Here is a 14338-nt window from a genome sequence, read left to right as displayed (position 1 = left end):
CAGCTGTTCTGTTTCTTTCATCTCTAATCATAAATAGTTTTGTTATTTTGGTTCAAGGCTTTGCAACAGAAATTATTTAGGAGTTATATTAAAGACGCTGTCTCACTAGAATGATGCTTATCATTAACTATATTGTGAAATCTAGACTGGAAGTGGAACCTTATCAAATTGTTTAAAATATTAACAAATATTTAGCTTGTATACAAGTCAACCTGAACTTGGCCTGTTAATATTTCTTCATCAAATATGAACAGCTGCTATTTGTACTGGGACAGGAGTCCTGTCAGTTGCAGATAAAAAGGCAAATGTCCCAGAGTATTTCACATGGAGTTCTTTTTGGCATGCAAAACCAAACACATCACCAAAAATCAGAAAAATACTACAAAGTTGGACCATTCCTACGGCAATAGTTAAAAGGCTGTGGTATATTGGATTGCTGGAAATTAGTGGCTGCAATTTCAGCTTGAAGTGGAACTAATTAACTAATGTAATCTGTAGACAGTGTGGAATTCATGAATCATAGCTGATTTCAGGTCTTGTACTGCTATATAGTAGTATACTGCTATACTGCTTCAGGTATATACAGTGCTGTTTCTGAGGGAGTCTCATTCTTTTCCTTCAGGAGGGACCAGCAGTAGATGCCAAAGGTACTGGTGGGAATATACAAACAGAAGAAACTGCTCTCTTGAATCACTGTGGTCAGCAACCTCTGGAACCAAAGTCAGGGTCTTCAATACCTGCAAGAACATGGAGCCAAATATTTACATGTCCTCCTCAAGGTTTACTGTCCCGAACAGTGACAAATGGTATGTACCAGAGTCTAGTTAAAACAAAAAATGACAAATGAAAATACTGATTTCTCTGGATGTGATAATATTTGTCCATTGTCCTTGAAAATAACAAAGGGAAATAGCTATGGTTTACATGTTTTACTTTTGTTTCAATGTTTTAGCAGGAAAAAAAAAACCAAATCAGGTGAAACAAAGGTTTGAATGTGTATTTTTTGTTCCTCCATCCTCTCTTGTGTGTTTAGCATGACAGGTGTGTTTTTGCATTGCAAATTGTTTTAATCAGAAGAAAGACCTCCCAGTTCTCGTCTTGGTAGTTTGTTTTGGTGTGGGAGCATCAGGATGATTATAAACACAGTAGGATTTTTGTCACACTAGATGGCTTTTTGTTGAATTAAGGCAACAAATATGAGACTTGGCAGAGATAACTTCTTTTGTTCCTTAATACTGTAGGTGTATAAAGCCAAGAATCCTCCTAACTACATGGAAAACTAACCCATTCTGTTTAAGATGTGCCCTACACTGAAGGCTCACAGAAGAGAATGCCTGGATAACCAGTTATTTAAGACTTTTCCTAACAAAAGACACTTCCTTCTTACTGCAGTTTTGAAGTAGCCGAAGACATGCAAAGGCAAGATAAGTTAGTGAAAGTCTTTGCTTTAAGTTCAGGACCTGTTAAGTGCTTTCCACAGTGGCCCCAGTGCTCCCTCAGTACTTTCTGGTCCCTAATGATGTTCCTAGTACCATTTTTTAAAGTATCTTAGCATCTATAAAATCAGAACATCAGTTTAGGGAGCATCAAAGATGAATTAATAATATTGTTATGATTAAGCTAATTTTAAGTGATTTTATTTTTGAAAGTCAGGGTACTGTTTTCATTAGTAGAAAAACAAAAGTGGTCTAATAGCAAACAAAGTCATCCCTGAGAAATGACTAAATATGAATATTTATTGTTTTATTCCAGTTGCAGTCGTGGTCCTGGTTTGGGCTGTGGTTTGGTCCATCACTGGGGCCGAGTGTCTCCCAGGTGGAAATCTGTTTGGAATTCTGTTTCTTTATTTTTTTGCTGTCATCGGAGGGAAAATTTTTGGATTCATCAAAATACGAACTCTACCCCCTCTCCCTGCTCTTCTGGGTAAGATATCCTTCCTTCATTTCTTCCTACCAATTTGAGTGGTTTAAACTGTCAAGTAGCACCTGCATGCTAGGTATGTTTGGATTGGGAGTAAACAAACTGTGTCATACTCAAAATCTGTAGCTTTTCCAAGTGACTTTTATCTGGTCTTCTCTGAGAAGGTGCAAAATTCCCCAACCTGTCTCAGGTGAAATTGCCTGTATGTTACTAAGGCTCTCTTTCTAATTCTTTGGGGACCAGAGAACTGTATACCTACAGATTCTAAGATTATTTTCCTTCAGTCCCCTCTGTCACAGTTACTTAAAATTTGGGTTTAATGTTACCAAAAAGGATTCTTAATTTAGACCTGCTATTACGGTAGAATAATTAATTCATAAGGAAATCATTGCTGAGCAATTTTGCATGTATCTTGCACAATGAAAGTGATTTCCAGAGAAAACACTACAAGAATTCCCTATTACTGGTAGTCCAAAGCAATTCCTTTCTCCTTTCTTTATCTCAAAATAACTGAAACCTGAGAAAATAAAACTGACCACAAGGAGTAATTCTTTTGAAGAGAGTTATTTTGAATCAATCATAACATTTTTTTCATATACACATCTTATTTTACATAAAAATACAAAATAGAAAATGATGTTAATTCTGGCATCATCAGAACCTTTTCAGACTCCCTTCCTAAAGGAGGTTTTGGTTAGACCAGTACAAGGTTGTGAAGTGCTGCAATGTCAATGAAGCTGAAAAATGAAGCTCCAGGTTCTTCTCACCAGCTGTATACTATCCCCTTACCATGCTTAGTGCATAAACGAGTAAAGCTGTTGACAGACAGTAAAATTTCATGGCACAGTAGGCTACAAATACCTGCCTGCAGTGCACAGGTGAGATTTTATAACCTGCATAGCTGGTATTGTGCTTCCCACAGTAGCACTGCTTACAGAAGGGCTCGATAGCATCATATACAGCTCTGTCCAGGTAGAATGTGTGTTCTTGCACTGCTTAGTTTCATAAGTGAGAATAAATTCAAATGAGAGGGAGGGAAGTTTTGCATGTTGCATATCTGCCTGCAATGACATGAATACAGAATGTAACACACAGGGATTCTGCCCTTTCTTGGTAAACAAAGAGAAAAAAAAGATAAAACAAAAAAAAAGATCTGACCGTTTGGATTCTGCTTTTTTCTTTTTTAAATTAAATCTGCATCAAAAAATTATGAGTTGAGCATGAAACTGCTTGTCAGACGGGTAATCCTGAGCAACAGAAACTTAAACATGACAGCACACGTCTGTTGAGTTGCTTAGGACAGAGTTCATCATTCAGATCCCCAGTCTTTGAGGAAAAATGAAGAAATCTGTAAGTCAGAGGAAAAGATGGACAATGTCTTTGAATACTCGCTTTCACACTGGCAGTACAATTCTTGTACTCTTACGTGCCTTTAATCCACTTCTGCTAGGTGCAGGTGAGTGTAATGTGGATGGCTGAGCACTTAAGCACATTATAGTGAGCCTCTGTCTCAGGAAGAAATGGAGTGAAATTGCTACTGAAACAGTCACCTAGTATATTTTAGGTACACATTGCAGAGATGTTTCTGTAGCAGGCAACATGGAGCAGAACAGTGAAGATATCCATTGAGGTGGTTTTTTTTGATTTGTTGGGTAGATTTCTAGATCAGGGTAGCTCCAGTGATTTGGACCTCATGCAAACATTGCAAAGAGCATGTGATCATTATGCTAGCCTGATATAACTGTCATGAGGCACATTAGTTATCCCATTTTTTTTCCTGGGAGGTGGTAGAAAGAACAATGTCCAAAAATTTAGTAAGTTCCGGGACAAATCAAGTCCACAGCCAAGGCTCGCACCAAGCTGGGACCAACCTGAGCAGTGTTTACTTTTCATCTTTTTTTGTTTCCTGTTTCTTTATATGGCTAATACAAATTTATGACACAAAAATGTATGTTTGAATCATCAGGCTCTACAAGAATCTCTGCAGATCTACATTTCAAGTCAAACTTCCCTGTGCTTTTCCGTGTCTTTCCAGAACCACAGTTCCAGTAGCTTTGCAGGAAGTCTGATTAGGTAGCTTTGCTAATATTTGTAAAAAGTTGGATCTTACAAGTAGCTGAAGTAGAAGATAAGACCAAGTTCCTGATTTTTCCCCCTCTTTGCATAAAAGTCATATTGCCAGAGACTTTTAAAATGTCTGTTAGCTGTTTTAGATTGTATTTCCCAATGAACTCAGCATTACAGTTCCTCTGATACCTGCATTTCTTACACCTAAGAGGATTTTTAATGACTTCCAACTTCTGAGGTAAATACACAGTATTAGACAATCTTCCTCTTTTCATGTTAAAACAAGCTAAGAAGAAAAATACCTTTAAGGATGCGGAGGGGTCTTTGCTTAATGGCAAGAATGACCTGTACCTGGTGAACAAAGCTGAATTCTGGTGACTCGCACTAAAGCTATGTGTCAGCATCCTGTGGATTTATTAATTGGTGATCTAGTGTGTTCTTAGGCCACTTTCTTTGTTTTAAATGTGTCTCTCTCTTTCCGTGCTTTAGTCCCCATTGTTAAAACATGGTTAATAATTCAGAACATTGTTTCTTCATCTCTCATCAATACATAATATGGTGTCTATTTTTAGAATGCTATGCAAGCTTTTCTTGTGCAATAAAAACAAATAATTTGACAGGCACTTACTTGCTTTCATTTAAGGGATGCTACTTTCTGGTTTCCTGATCCGAAATGTATGGTTCATTAGTGACATTGTCCAGATAAATCTGCACTGGTCGGCAGCACTGAGAAATATTGCTCTTTCAATTATCTTGACCCGAGCAGGACTTGGCCTAGATCCAAAGGTATGGCGACAGCTGTTTGTGTGAAGCAATGTATACAACAGCCCTCAAAAAAAAAAAAAGTTAATAACAGTTCAGTATTTTTATGAGAACCAATTAAGTCTTAAAGGATCTGCAAATTAGCTCATAGACCCATAGCATGGTTTGGATTGGAAGGAACTTTAAAGCCCGTCCAATTCCAACCCCCTGCCATGGGCAGGGACACCTTCCACTGGACCAGGTGGCTCAAAGCCCCAACCAACCTGGCCTGGAACACTGCCAGGGATGGTGGAACCACAACTTCCCTGGGCAACCTGTTACAGTGTCTCACTACCCTCACAGTAAATAACGGAAAGCGTAGTTTTTATCGTATAGTTATATGTGTGTTAATATTGGCAGTTGGGTTTGTGAAGCAGGCAGTCAATCAAAAAACTACGTGAAGAAAACTGATTTTATGACCATTTTCCCCTTGCCTTAAACAAATTTCCTGAATTTTGTGACCAGACCATCTCGAGGACATGTACCCCCTGGTTTGTCAGAAGAGTTTATGCTCCCTGCCAAGCTCCCTGTCAGTTTATACTGACAAACTAAAGCAAGTAATGGAAGGGATCCCCAATCCTTGAAAAGGAATGTTGCTTTTGTTTTGTTGTTGGCACAAATCAAAAAAACCCAGCCAACTAAAACATCCAAACTTGTGTGGTTTTTTTTGACTTACTTATTTCTTTGGTTTTTTTTTTTTTTTTTGAATCATTGCCATTTCAATGCAAATACATTACTGGCAACCATGAGTCCTGCTGCACTACAGAAACAATGCTTCACATCACAGTTAGGGTTTTTTGTTCACAGTGAATTCCATAATGCTCCTGTGAACAAAAACATAGCCTTCCTCTGCACACCATGAAACCTGACATCCCGTAAATTAACAAAGCTGAGGTTTTGCTTAAGCAAAATCAGCTGGCTGAAATAAAGCTGTACTGTATTGGTCCCTATCCATTTAAGTTAAAGGGACCATTTAAAGTTCATAGAAAACTTAGGTCAAGTATAGCTAGTTCAGAACAACTAAAATGATTTTACTTAACCAAGGAAGACTTGGGAGTTGCCAATGCTTCAGGTATTTAGAAAAATAGGGTGTTGTCATTCTTGAAAAATACCTGGTTTCCTAGATGACGATTGTCTCTTTTCCTAAGACATTGAAGCTTGTATGAGCATCGTGTTACACACAGCTTGGATGCCCAGTTCTGGGAGATGGCTTTTCTTTATATTCCATGACAACTTTTTTTTTTTTTTGCCAAGGGAGCTTCGTCTTTTGACTCATTTTTCTCCCACGTGGCAATCGAAGCTCTGGAGCAATGCTTTGATGCAGTTACAATGGCTCCTGGTGTAATTGAAGCTGTGAAGACAAAGATGTAGGTTGCTCTGGTAATTCCCAGCCCTAATTATGCTGGTAAAAAGTGTAACTCACTGAATTTGCCCCCGCCACCCCATATGTCAAAATTAGGGACCTGTCCTAGCAGAGTCATGTTTGTGACTAACTTTTAAAGGCAGCTGTTACATGTAAATACTCTGGTTTAGAGAAATTTTTTAATAGAAGTTGCTGAGCCAAATGGAACTTAATATGCTCTGGATATCAAGTGAGAGACAGCTGGAAGAAATGCTTGGCTCCTTGTGCCAAGTGTATGTGGTTCTACAACTTTTCATGACTTACTGATGGGGGAAATTTTTTTTTGGGGGTGATGCTTGTGCAACTTGTGGGATTATAGCAAATTCTGCTGTGGGTGGAGCAAACGGCCTCAAGTAACTGTGGGTAAGTCAGCTGTGTTGAGGGTGTACTTTTCAACTGGATCCCGGTCCAGCCTCTCACATTTACCTTGCTCTGCACAAGAAGCCAAATAGAATTTTCTGCCCCTCCTTCCTGTGACATGCAGGAACCTTGATGGCCCTAGATTCAGTGGGTTTCACTGCCACACTTGGAATTCTATATCCAAATCCAGTTGCACTTGAGCCTGTCTCAGGCTTAGGCCATATAAAGCTGGCACATCCTGTACTGCAGCTTAGAGAGGATTCTTTTCATGAACCATGTCAGATTGTACATTAATTTCCTCTCTATAAAGACAAGGAAGGGTACTGAGACTAATGTCTGAAAGTGTTTGTATATTGCAGGCTCTTAAGAAGCTCAAAGCAGTCTGTTTACGGCTTTCCTTTGGACCATGCATCTCAGAAACATGCACAGCTGCTGTTTTTGCCTACTTGCTCATGCATTTGCCATGGCAGTGGGGATTTATTTTAGGGTAACGTACTCTCTTTTCTCCTGTATGACAAATGTGTCTGTTTTCATGGTACAGTTAAATGATCCAAGTGCAGTTAGTTCTCTGCACCAAAAGGAGACCTCAGTTTAATGCCAGTAAGTTAGGAAACTGTGCTTAGGCCCCATGATTGTTTGCTTACCATTCATGTCTGGCTCTGTGGCTAATTTGAAGGTCACATTTCCAGGCTGTGGATGAGTACTTGCATCATTAATCTTCTGTGTTTGTGATGTGAGCACTTGAAGAAGGCTGGTGTGACCATTGAGTCTTCAATCACAACACAGAGGGCTTCTAGGGACAGAAAATGATACCACAATTTGGAGAATTTGCATGCTGGAATTCAGAATTTCCTTGTACAGAAATGCACATAGGACAGTCTTCCTGACCCAAGTCAAGGATAAGGATATGGCATGTTATATTCTGGAGTAATATCCTTAAAGAGGAAACCTTTTCCGTCTATTTCTATCTAAACTGGTAGAATAGGTCCAGATGCATATACTGGAGCAAGATGGATGAACTCCTACTACGCCACACATTGATTTTTATGAGAAGGAACTGGGCTGCTGACTCATAAGCATGTCTAGACTAGGTTCCTAAATGGGACAATTAAGACATATATCAGGGAGCATAATTGGCCTGCAGTGTAGACTCAAGTCTTAGAGCCCTTTATTTTTAATACTATTGAGTTGGGCAGGAAGAAAGAACCTATTGCAAATGTGTGTAGAAATACCCCTGCTTGTAAGGAAAATACCTTATGTAAAGACTTGTTTATTTATGCTTTAAAAGAATTGGGGTCAGAACATTCTGAGGTTTTTCAGTTCAGTGCTTTCTTTTTAAGAGAGGCTGAACCTGTGTGTTTTCAGTTTTGTTCTAGGTGCAGTCTCCCCTGCTGTGGTGGTTCCCTCAATGCTGATTTTACAAGCTGGGGGATATGGGGTGGAGAAAGGTGTCCCAACTTTGCTAATGGCAGCCGGCAGCATTGATGACATTCTGGCTATCACAGGCTTCAACACCTGCCTTGGAATAGCTTTCTCTTCTGGTATGCTGGTTAATCTGTGTGTGGTGAAATCCAGAATAAGCAGTGATGTTTTAAAGAACATGTGCTCTGTTATGACTGACTGGTTTGTAAGTTAATGACATCTTCTTATAAAGTTCATGTATGGACTTGAATATTGAGAGGGAAATTATTCATGATCGAAAGTCTTGATGTAACATGGTCTGCTCTGAGTTGTGGGTCACAACAATTTTCAGAGAACATTTTTCCCTCTCTGCTCCCTTAGCTGCCAAGTCTTGCCCTGCATTCCCAACATAATGCTTTCAAATATCCCTGGGTTTGGCAGTGTTCTTGGAGTTGCTTTTTGTTTACCTTCTTTCTTGGCATGAACTTCCAGAGAGAGAAAGATGCACTATCCAGTTCTTTCAGGGCCATACATTCCATCCTGAACCCCTTTGCCCCAAGTAATTTAAAGCAGACACTGCCCTGGAATCACCCTTGTAGGTATACAGTGTGGTTTGTGCATGAAAAGTCTATGTATAGCTTACTGAACCCATTTTTCTTTTGCCAAATAGGTTCTACTCTGTACAATGTTCTCCGTGGGGTACTGGAGGTTGCTGTTGGCATAGCAGCTGGGGGGATTCTGGGAATGTTTATTCGATACTTCCCAAGCCACGATCAGGTAAAAAAACAGTAAAAAGCTCTTAATGAAATAGAGACTCTTTGATAAGGGATAATGTTCTTAACTTAGTAATTTCCAAGCTTCACATGAAGCTGGTTTTGGAGAAAGCTGTGTACAGAGCTAACAGCTTTCAGGTTGCAAAGCCTATCTATCAAGTGAGGATGCGTGTTACAGGTAACTTTACTGCACCAGTAACTATGTATGATCTCATAGTCCTTCCCAGTGGAGATTTTGGAACTGAGCTCACTACCCTGCTCTCATTGAAGGTGGTGGAATTGTCCACACATAAAGGAGAAAGCGTCTGATACCCATTTCAGACAGCAAAATAATCATCAGTTAGACTGATGTGTGACACATTTACTTTTGTAAGTGTAGGCCTCTTTCCAGTAGGCCTAAGATTAAAAATGAGTAAAGCAGACAGATTGTAGGTGTTAAGTGATGGGGCATACAAGTAGTGCTAATTACAATGTGTTACTTTCAATGAAAATCAAGCCTGTCTAAAATGATAGATGAATTTACCATCAAGGGGCAATTAAGCAAATAGAAAATTGTGGAAGAAAGTAGATATGTTCTGGACTACCTAATCTCAATTTGCAAAGCATCTGTTGCCCTCAGTGGGACCAAATTTTCTTCTTATCAAATACCACAAGAAGATACAGGAACTAAACAGATGAATAGAAATGGGCAACAGTGGAAGAGATATGTCTCCTGCAGGACTGGATCAAGACCCATCTAGTGTCAAGGATTTCACCTCTCCTTGGATAAATCGTTCTAGTACTTGAACACACAGGTAGAAAAACCTGTTATCACAGAGTTGAAGCAGGGCTGTTAGAACAGAGAATCATATTCCTTGTGATAAAAAAAAAGCTTACTGGCAGTGAGACTTTGGATGGGCAGAGGATAGAAAATATTACATTTAAAAATTTTAAATTTCTTAAGAATTAATGTCAAAAAAAACCCCTCTCAATCCAGCAGTTCACATCTTACTTGAAAACTTTGATTCTTTCATAGTGGTTAATGACAATTTCTGTTTTCAAATTGTTCCCTTCAAAATCATCAGCAGACACCTTTTTCCTCCATTTCTAAAAGAAATTTACTTTTTTTTTGTTTGCTTCTTTCCTTGGCTGCAGGTGTCTCTGGCATGGAAGAGATCATATTTTGTACTTGGGCTGTCCATGTTTGCTGTTTTTGGCAGCATCTACTTTGGCTTCCCTGGATCAGGAGGGCTCTGCACATTAGTCTTAGCTTTTGTTGCAGGTGTTGGATGGTCTGAGGAAAAGGTAAATGTTTGCATAAAGAAGTGTACCATAGCAAAACCCTTTTGTGTGTACAGCCTGACAGGAGTTTGAATTTCTGTCAGGGGTGATAATAATGCATTTATGAAGCCTTAGGAGGGGTGTGGATTAAAGAAAAAAGCATTCTACATTTATTTTGGAAGTCTTTAACATTTAACATTTAGCATGACAGAAAGTTATGTGAATATATATCAATACAGAGCCTAATATACTGGCAGAGAAATGCTCACAGACTTGTCTTAGACATCTTAAGCCATTTAAAGGAGATTTATTGTCAAGGCACTTGACTAGGAATCCAAAGCTTTATGTCCCAGCTCTGAGCATCTGTAACATTACACTGTCATGTTATGGTAAGATTTACAAACAGGTGTCCAAAATACAGTTGTGTGCATGGCCTGAATACCCTGAGGTTTTGTTACGCAGTTTTGGGGTGGTGAAATGGAAAACAGTAATTAAGCATCTTCTCTCCTCTTTCCCAAATTTCAGCCAGTGTATTCCAGAGAAAAGAGAGCAGGATACCCACAATAAAGGGTGCTATAAGGCCGTATAAAAAAAATACAAAAGACTGCTTTTTAGTTACTTTTTCTTAGCTACTAAGCCTGCTTCCTCTTACCTTTGCTGCCACACTGCATTTCTTTACCTCTCACTGTATGTCTGCCTCTTTTGCTTGATATCAGATACACGAGGGCATCTTTCTCTCTACAGGTGTAGCCTTGAGACATGCAGTAGGAGAAGGGAAGGAGAAAGGGGATCAGATAGGGGATCAGATATAGCAGAGCCCATGTTCTTATCCCCATCTAGACCCTGAGTTCAGTAAGATCTCAAGGTTTGTTAAAACAATGAAAAAGAAACCATGGTTTCTATTTGGAAGTATTACCTTGTTGTCCAAGTTTAAAAGCAGAAAAACTCATCTTGGGACTTAACCACTTAAGGACATTAGATCTGATAAAGCGCTCTATTGGAAAGCTTTTAAACCATTTCAGAAAGAAGGACCTTCTGCAGTCTATAAATGCTTAGTTTAAATTATTTTGATCAGTGAATGAAGTTTTCTGGCCTTAAGGATGTTCTTTTCAAATACCTTAGCTCTTTTCTATCAGGTACAGTCAGAGATTTGAAGGTTTTCCTGCTGAGCTTCTCATCACCTCCTACTTCATCCTACGTCCTCCTCCTTCCATCATCCGTGGTGGAAGTCACTTGGAAAATACTGTCCATGGAGAACAAGGAACATAGTACCTATTGGTGGAACAGTTAAGTGGAGAGTAAAAAGACTGAAAGGATGCCAGCATCTGTAAAGAGTTTTTGGGTTTGTTTTTCTATTTTTAAAAGAAGGGTGAGATGACAAGGTGAAATGAGGCAAATAAAAAAAACTGTTTAGCAGTCTGTACATCTTCACCCTGTTCTCTCTGAGGTTACAGAAGTTTCTGTGTTACAATTTTCTACCATTCTGTTGACTGAAGAACAGGAAGACTCCTGTTTATCCTGGCAGCAGTTTTCGGAAAATTGTTAGACGTAAAATTCAAATGCAAGGAGAAAAGACAGCATTGCCCTTATACAGGGCACACTTGAAAGTTCAACTTTTTACTGGTATGGGATTTCAGACTTGCTCAGTCTAATTTTGCTCCTGCTCACATGGAAAAAGGCCTCTTGAGTGCAGCACAAGCAGGGTTAGGTCTTAACTGAAATTTAGAGGTCTGACTGTGCTCAGACACAGATGGAAGAACACATTTAAGCATGCAGTTCCCAAAGGCTCAGAAACTTCATGGCAAAGCTGTTCAAACTACAGTGTCTCCCTAAATACTGACACCATCTGTGCTTTTATTTTCCTCCTCTTGTCTGTAAACTGCTCTGTCACTCTTCAAATATCAGTGACTTTTATTTCTCTTCTTGAGATAATAAGCATTTATTTACTGGCAGAACTACACACTCTGACCTTCAAAAGGTACACAACAGATTTTGAATCTTTTAGTATTAGCTCAAAGGAGAAGCAATTCTGGACAATCTTTATGATACATTTTCACTTTGATTAATTAAATCTTGTGTCTACTTGGCCGTATTTTTGTGAATTTATTTGTTATTTTTGTTTTCATTCCAGAAAGAAGTAGAAAAAATTGTTGCTGTTGCATGGAATATCTTTCAACCTTTTCTTTTTGGTTTAATTGGTGCAGAAGTATCTGTTACATCTCTTAGGCCTGAAACTGTTGGTAAGATCATCCAATAATTATCCAGCTTTAATATCTGTAAGGAAATCTAAAGCCAAGAAGCTGACACACCCCCCCCCCCCCAAAAAAAAAAGAAAAACCAAAAAAATGAAAGTCAACCCCACTTTAAAGCTATGGTTTTAGGAGCCTTATTGCTCTCAGACACCTATGCACAAAAGTACTGAGAAGTGTTTGTCTTTGTTGCAGGACTCTGTGTTGCTACATTGGGCATTGCCCTCCTTGTGCGAATCATAGCAACGTTCCTGATGGTGTGTTTTGGTGGGTTTAATTTCAAGGAGAAAATATTTATCTCATTGGCATGGATTCCCAAGGCCACTGTCCAGGTAAGCAGTTCAACATCACTCTCATTCCAGGCTAAATTAGTTGTCCTTAGCAAAGCTCCTTATAACTAGCACAGTAATAAATAGGGAGAGGATCAGGCTCAATAAAAGCAGAGTGTAGATACGGACAGTTCATATTCTAAACCACTGCTTGAAAAGTGCATGGACAGCCTTTTATGTGAAAGTTTTTTGCTTGCATCCTGGGTTGTACTCTTAATAAATGACAGCAAATTGTACATATAGGAAATTTAACTATTTCTCAGCTATTGCACATTACTGTGCCTTTACATACAGGTTCTAAGAACTTTCAAAACAAAAGTGCTTCCCTCTTATACATGAAATGTCTGCAGGAACAGTCACATCAAGAGGCTTAGAATGGGTTTTCAGTTTCTGGTAAGGGGTAGTCTGACAGCCATATGGATAGAGAAGCCTCAGGCTGGCTGCATTCTTTCTTTATTTCAGTGATTGTTAAGTTATTTAGGTGTCACCTAAATAGCATGATTAACTGCAGACAAAAATTAATATTCCAAACAGGTAAGGATTATTGCAAAATTTGCAAACTATACTTTCAGAAGCTGCTGCTAGCTGACTGTTGTCAGGATGCATTCTGTGGTATTTTAACAGCTGCAATGAAGAATACACTGGCTCATTTCATTAATCACAAATCTTCCAGAAATGTAGGTAAGAGGACAGCTAAACAGTGTTCTTCATGGGAGGGAACCATCCAGATAAACTCATTAGCATAGAAAATTCAAAGTGTATCCAAGCAAAAAGTGTTCTCATAGGTATAACATTTACTTTTTTATTTACTGTCTAGAAATTAATCGACTCAGTGTACTACAAATGTCAAATTTATGCTAAATATTGACAGATGATTAGTTTCCTTTTTTACCTCTTTCAGTGCTAAAGGCTACTTGCTCCATTTCACCAGTGTTTTCTTTCCTGCAGGCTGCAATAGGCTCTCTTGCCTTGGATACAGCAAGAAGTCATCAGGATGAGCAACTGGAAAAGTATGGATTGGATGTACTGACAGTAGCTTTCTTGGCTATCTTAATCACTGCTCCAGTTGGAGCTCTGGTTATTGGTTTGGCAGGGCCCAGACTTTTGCAGAAGGCTCAGACAAATAGCAAGGAGGATGAGGAAGGTGCTGCGGTTGGAGAAGAAACAGAGGCCTGTGAGCCTTCGTAAGATGGACATCTACAGGAATATGGCCCTTCAGCCCTTATGCTTCTGTTGAGTAAACACAGATGTCTGTAACCTTTCTGGAGGAAACCAAACCAAGTATCAGTTATGTCTGCTATTTTGAAAGCAGCCGTGGCAGAGTTTTATGAAATATTTTTATGTGTTGATAGTGCCTTAAGAGATAAAACAGCTGAACATACAGTGAATGGGCTGGCCAGGCAGTGAGTCACTGAGAAATTAGCAGTGAACAGTTACTTGAAATATGTGGGTGTGAGGTCAGGATCAGAATTGTTCAGGCACAGAGTTGGAGTTACGAGGTGGAATATAAACAGGAGAGATTGGAGATTAATGTGAATAACTTCTTGATGGTTGAAACTAGGCCGTGAGATACCAAGTTCAACTGCTCAAAGAATGCAACTCTCTGAATGAGAGACTGCTGGCATACAGTGAATGAATCCTGCCATGGGTTGGTGATTCTCTCTCCTTCCTCATTCAGGTTCCAGAACGTGCCTTCTCATATTGCTGTTCTTCTTCAGCTCATGTACTCCTTTGTGCCTTGAAAGGACTGTCAGCTCTGGTCATAGCAAGAAACAG

At 39.2% G+C, this 14338-nt stretch overlaps 1 protein-coding gene across 2 annotated transcripts in view; it reads left to right on the top strand.

Annotated features, from left to right (window-relative positions):
• The window catches only part of LOC133281959 (sodium/hydrogen exchanger 9B2-like), a 24514-nt gene extending 10176 nt beyond the window's left edge, over positions 1 to 14338 (top strand). For both annotated transcript variants that reach the window (XM_061477907.1, XM_061477914.1), the window contains 10 exons: positions 623 to 806; positions 1753 to 1923; positions 4631 to 4773; positions 6910 to 7037; positions 7916 to 8091; positions 8622 to 8728; positions 9859 to 10008; positions 12116 to 12224; positions 12429 to 12565; positions 13511 to 14338. In XM_061477907.1, the coding sequence (XP_061333891.1) occupies positions 623 to 806; positions 1753 to 1923; positions 4631 to 4773; positions 6910 to 7037; positions 7916 to 8091; positions 8622 to 8728; positions 9859 to 10008; positions 12116 to 12224; positions 12429 to 12565; positions 13511 to 13750 (1545 nt within the window). In that variant the 3' untranslated portion in view covers positions 13751 to 14338. The remainder of the gene's footprint in view (positions 1 to 622; positions 807 to 1752; positions 1924 to 4630; positions 4774 to 6909; positions 7038 to 7915; positions 8092 to 8621; positions 8729 to 9858; positions 10009 to 12115; positions 12225 to 12428; positions 12566 to 13510) is intronic.

Source organism: Pezoporus flaviventris, unplaced genomic scaffold (assembly GCF_033815535.1).
Source record: "Pezoporus flaviventris isolate CSIRO_AGI_PZ_B2104156 unplaced genomic scaffold, CSIRO_AGI_Pfla_v1 ptg000002l, whole genome shotgun sequence".
NCBI classification, from domain to species: domain Eukaryota; kingdom Metazoa; phylum Chordata; class Aves; order Psittaciformes; family Psittacidae; genus Pezoporus; species Pezoporus flaviventris.
Note: the sequence above shows the minus strand (reverse complement) of the source record. Positions and strands in the feature narration are given on the sequence as shown.